At 44.1% G+C, this 6,517-nt stretch overlaps 1 protein-coding gene across 1 annotated transcript in view; it reads right to left on the reverse strand.

The window, feature by feature from the left end:
• The window catches only part of LOC138370447 (uncharacterized), a 109,114-nt gene extending 103,397 nt beyond the window's left edge, over nucleotides 1-5,717 (reverse strand). Inside the window, exon 1 of the mRNA XM_069334815.1 lies at nucleotides 5,513-5,717. Within this exon, the coding sequence (XP_069190916.1) occupies nucleotides 5,513-5,677 (165 nt within the window). The 5' untranslated portion in view covers nucleotides 5,678-5,717. The remainder of the gene's footprint in view (nucleotides 1-5,512) is intronic.
• Between the last annotated feature and the right edge of the window lie 800 nt (nucleotides 5,718-6,517).

The raw sequence follows: 6,517 nt of genomic DNA on the forward strand, positions 1-6,517 counted from the left end.
CTCCTAACAGACACAATCGTCCACAACGGACAGCAGCACAAAAGTGCAAGCAAAATTTGCACTTGTATTATCAATCCAATGGAGAGTAAATAAATACATATGGTTACTATTGTCCTTAGTATTGGACTCTGTGCCAGTTCTCTCCTTCTGGAAGATGTGGGAAATTTTTACCCACTATATCTAATAATCATCTAAGAAATGTATAATTTATATATTATATCTGTATCATATCTATATCATATCAAAATCATATCTAAATCGTATCAAAATCATATTAGAATCATTATAGATTCATTATATAGCTTGATCCTAGATGACAATGTCACTATGATCTCGTATGCTACAGGGCCCTATAGATGCCTATGTGACTTTGTGCATGATCTCTCAAGGATCCAGAAGCTTCTAGAAGGATTTGTTAATTAATAAACTATTGGAACATTGATTCAATATCCGGTAGGGATAAAATCGAATCCTTAATAAGAATCGGTGGTACTATCAAGTACTACTTATAAACTTTATGTCCTATATCTAATTATATTATAATCACATCTTATCTCAATCATAAGTCTAGACTGTAAAAATAATCAATCAATATTCATAGAAGGCTACCGTGCTCAGGGAGCATGGGGGGATGATGGCTGGGAGAGGAGTGCCCACCACACCCCGCGGCACTACCCGTTTGTTGACAAAACAGTGACGGATCCTTAGCGAACATTATTTGGCTTAGGACACCTTATCTAGTTATCTTTATCACCAGTGAATACTCTTTAGAACTGGGGGAGTACCTGGACAATATTTACAAGGAAAATCCCTAGAACATTTATATCTATAAGTGTAGAGAAGAGCACACAGTGACTTGGCTCCACCTTCACCATCAACTTATCATTCTTCTGCAACTGCAGGGACAAACATGTAGCAACGCTACCAGATCATCATACAGCAAAGCTGTGATATAAAATATCGTGCCTAAACTCAACAAGAGAAAGTTAATCAGTCTGGCACACTGTCAGGCAGGCAGAGAAGTATATTGAAGGTTATTTTGGTATATGATTGGCCAGTTGTATGCTTGTGTGACATTAACCCCTTAACTGCGTTGCCTCCAAATGTGACACCCCCGCAGTGCGCAGGAAATAAATTCTCTGGAAAAAATTCTTTTTTCTTTTTGAAGTGTCAAAAACCCTTCCCTCAGTATGGGTATGCAAAAAAAAAGTCGAAATTGTACTTACTTTGGCTGCTATGGGGTCCGGAAGTTGGGGCGTGACGTCATCATTCCCCGTGCGCCCGTGCGCACGGGGAATGCGCACCTTTCCAAATACATTTTCATTGTTTTTATGTGCCAATCCAATGTATAATGAACACGTACACTATAATATCGCAGTACAACATCCGTACTGTCTGTAGACACTGTGTTACGTGCATGAAACTTGTGTACACATATGCAGCACATATTTACTATGTATCATGCTAATTTGTGTATATATACAATCTATTTACACACTATACACTGTCACACACTATATACATTCACCATCAACACATTCAGAACACCGCATAGCAGCTGCTTCGTATGGGCCAATAGCAGCTGCCTCGTATGGGCCAATATCAGCTGCCTCGTATGGGCCAATAGCAGCTGCTTCGCATGGGCCAATAGCAGCTGCCTCGTATGGGCCAATATCAGCTGCCTCGTATAGGCCAATAGCAGCTGCCCCGCATGGGCCAATAGCAGCTGCCCCGCATGGGCCAATAGCAGCTGCCCCGCATGGGCCAATAGCAGCTGCCCCGCATGGGCCAATAGCAGCTGCCCCGCATGGGCCAATAGCAGCTGCCCCGCATGGGCCAATAGCAGCTGCCCCGCATGGGCCAATAGCAGCTGCCTCGTATGGGCCAATAGCAGCTGCCTCGTATGGGCCAATAGCAGCTGCCGCGTATGGGCCAATAGCAGCTGCCGCGTATGGGCCAATAGCAGCTGCCGCGTATGGGCCAATAGCAGCTGCCGCGTATGGGCCAATAGCAGCTGCCTCGTATGGGCCAATAGCAGCTGCCTCGTATGGGCCAATAGCAGCTGCCTCGTATGTGCCAATAGCAGCTGCCTCGTATGGGCCATGAACACATTCAGAACACCTTGAGTGAGAGCAGCCACACCCAGCCAGTCTCCCTCACTCCAACATCTTACTCGCCAACATTGCTCCTCCCACCATATTGCTATAGTTCTTATTACACATGTTCTATATACCTATCTACATGTTTTATTTACCAGAACTATGCAAGTAAGCCGGTATTGTGTCCAAACAGTACAGTGGCCACCATACACTGCATGAAAAATCACACAGCAGACGACGCTACGATTACGTCACCTCCCTCACCAAAATAGCTCCTCTCAACATTCTCCTGTTGCTGTTCTTACACTATATACACACACTATATATACCCATGTACATATGTGTTGCCCATAGTGAACCACTAAGCTAGTATGGTGAGCAAAACAAGAGTGGCAGCCACACACACACAATTGAGGCTACCTCAATTCTCGCCCTCCCTCCCTCATCAAAATTCCTCCTTCCACAATACTACGCACAACGCTAATTATAACCACATTCCTGCTATTATCACAATCCTGGTCACTAATTCCTGTAAATGAATAATTGACCACACGTTTATTTTGAAAAAGAACCTAAGAAATCATTTGAAGATTCCTAGATGAACGAAATAATGCTCTGGTGCTGTGGCTAGCGCTGTGAACATCGTGAACAGCATTGAATCACTGATATTTGAACATTGTACCCAGTCATTATCACACTCAGGCTCTAATATAACACTAAATAATACAATTTATATATATATTTTGACATTATTAGGCGATGCTGTGGTCACATGCTGAACAGCAGTGCTGTGCGCTCATGCTGCGAGCGCCAGCCTTGGTTGCTCACACACTACTGAGGCTCCCACACCCGGGAATGTGGACCACGATTTTTTTTAAAGATGGCGTCTGTTTACAAGAGCCCTGAGGAAGCTGATGTGAACCCCATGTAGCCGCGGGAGTTTTGAATGGAACGTGAAAAATACAAATACCCGGAGGCGCGTTGCGCAAACCAGATGTGAGCCTGCAGGCGCGTTGCGCAGTTTAAGGGTTAATATTCTATAAATCTGTCTGTCGGTTAAAAAGTGAGGCAACACCTCATATCTCGGTAAGTTTATTAAAATAATGTAGCTGTGAATCTTATCCAAGCACTAGACTTCATGAGTGTCCATTATGTGAGAAAAGATTCAACTGTAATAAGTAAATAAAACCTCATAAGTGTCCGTGGTGTTGGAAGAGATTCAGTCAAGCTGACTGTACCTTATTCTAATAAATTGAATATAAATACATTACATATATACTTGAATATATAAATTAAGTCAACAATTGCTTGCTTAGTTATTTTTTAAGTTATCATATAAGTTCATTTAATTGAATATAATTTTGTACTTGGTAACAGTACATTTAAAGTCATTTATTATACTTTTACAATTTATTTGTTGTTTATAGTATAAGAATATATTGGCTGTTAATAGTTATGGTGCTAGGCTAGACTATGTATGTTTAAATCCCTGATTTAAACAGAGCCAGTTTTCAGTCATATAACTGAATTTATTAAATCTTATCCTTGTATAAAATACAAGCTGATGTGAGATCCGTGTCTACAGGTGGACTGGAACTTCTATCAACTAATTCATTCACCCCACCTGTCCCTTACAGCCCACAATCTGTCATTAGGAAAAGAGGAGCTAGGGTTTACAACCCTAGCTAGAGATTTTAATTGAATTAATTTGCAGACAGTAAATTTTTAACTTAGTTCAGTACAAGTCCCTGGTAGTCTCCTCTTATATCAATCCCAGCAGGTTTTTCCCACAAGACATACCAACACCAGACACACCAACACCAACACCAACACCAGACACACCAACACCAACACCAACACCAGACACACCAACACCAACACCAGACACACCAACACCAAACACACCAACACCAACACCAGACACACCAACACCATCACCAGACACACCAACACCAGACACACCAACACCAACACCAGACACACCAACACCAACACCAGACACACCAACACCATCACCAGACACACCAACAACAGATACACCAACACCAGACACACCAACACCAGACACACCAACACCAACACCAGACACACCAACACCATCACCAGACACACCAACAACAGACACACCAACACCAACACCAGTACACCAACACCAACACCAGACACACCAACACCAGCCATATTAACACCATTACCAGACACATCAACACCAGACACATCAATACCAGACACACCAACATCAGACACACCATCACCAGACGCACCAACACCAGACACACCAACACCAGACACACCAACACCAGACACACCATCACCAGACACACCATCACCAGACACACCAACACCAGCCATATTAACACCATCACCAGACACACCAACACCAGCCATATTAACACCATCACCAGACACACCAACACCAGACACACCAACACCAGACACACCATCACCTGACACACCAACACCAGCCATATTAACACCATCACCAGACACACCAACACCAGACACACCATCACCAGACACACCAACACCAGCCATATTAACACCATCACCAGACACACCAACACCAGACACACCATCACCAGACACACCAACACCAGCCATATTAACACCATCACCAGACACACCAACACCAGACACACCATCACCAGACACACCAACACCAGACACACCAACACCAGACACACCATCACCTGACACACCAACACCAGACACACCAACACCAGCCATATTAACACCAACACCAGACACACCATCACCTGACACACGAACACCAGACACACCAACACCAGCCATATTAACACCATCACCAGACACACCAACACCAGACACACCAACACCAGGTACAGCAACACCAGACACACCAACACCAGACACACCATCACCAGACACACCAACACCAGACACACCAACATCAGACACACCAACACCATACACACCAACACCAGACACACCATCACCATAACCAGACACACCAACATCATCACCAGACACACAAACACCATAAACAGACACACCAACACCAGACACACCAACACTATAACCAGACACATCAACACCAACATTAGACACACCATCACTAGACACACCAACACCAGACACACCATCATTAGACACACCATCACTACACACACACCAACACCAGACACTCCAACACCAGACACACCAACACCAGACACACCAACACCAGACACACCAACACCAGACACACCAACAACCATCACCAGACACACCAACACCAACACCAGACACACCAACACCATCACCAGACACACCAACACCAGACACACCAACACCAGACATATCAACACCAGACACACCAACACCAGACACACCAACACCAGACACACCATCACCAGACACACCATCACCTGACACACCAACACCAACACCAGACACACCAAGACCATACTTACACGAAAGTACTGAACGTTGGTGGAGTTTGTCTGCCACAACATTGTTACGGAAGGATGGTCGAGGACGTCTTGTATGGTCTGGAAGGGCTGCCGGATGTACCTGACGGCCAGGCCGGACATGAGGTCTCCCTGGTAGCTTCTGCTCAACACCAGACCCACCGTCATCCATGCTACCAGCACCAGCCGCCTCCACCCCGTGATGGATGAAGCTGTAATCTTTTGGGAGAGCACGAGAATGATCAACAAAATTATTGTGAATCGTTATTTAGATACTTAATTTAACTGTTTCTGGCCGTGTTCAATTCAAGTTCAAGTATGTATATTGAGACAAAAAAGAAGTACATCTCAAAGGGATAGAACAGCTTAGGCTATTTCTACCCCCTAAGGCCATGGATATATATGCATTTACATTATACTTTTGTAACTTTGATGTGATATTTAGCATGTGGATCACCCGAGGTGGGGTCACCCGTGGGTGGGTTATTATCCGTCAGAAAAACATTCACACCACGAGAAGTGTACTTTATCCTTATCCTTTTCCTCCAGTGTCAATAAGTGTCCAGGTAGCTCTTGGGTTGCCACTCCATTAACAATTCAACAATATAACCAAAACAGAAACGGAGGGACCCAAGCAACCCACTGAACTTATTGTAGCTGATAAGAAGAAAACGCCAAATATGCTTTAATTTAACTTAAAACGTATGCTTTAATTCTGCGGATAGTTTACACTTTAACGGATTGGACAAATCCATTAAAAAAATTTACCTATTAGGACACCTTTTCATTGAATTTAGTGAGAATCAGTTTTTGTTTTAGGAGTGATTAACTTCTGACGTGAACTATGATACATACCCTGGTGCTGGGTGTCAGGGGTGTCAGCGTTCATCTGACAGGGAACAGGTCAACCTGCGGGTGGAGTCGCCTGCTGCGTTCTCCACCATCACTCACCTCTCACCTGTGGCTCCTAGTAGCTGTTTGCAGGCAACAGCGACCACACTCCGGCAA

This window comes from Procambarus clarkii, chromosome 32, assembly GCF_040958095.1.
Source record: "Procambarus clarkii isolate CNS0578487 chromosome 32, FALCON_Pclarkii_2.0, whole genome shotgun sequence".
NCBI classification, from domain to species: Eukaryota; Metazoa; Arthropoda; class Malacostraca; order Decapoda; family Cambaridae; genus Procambarus; species Procambarus clarkii.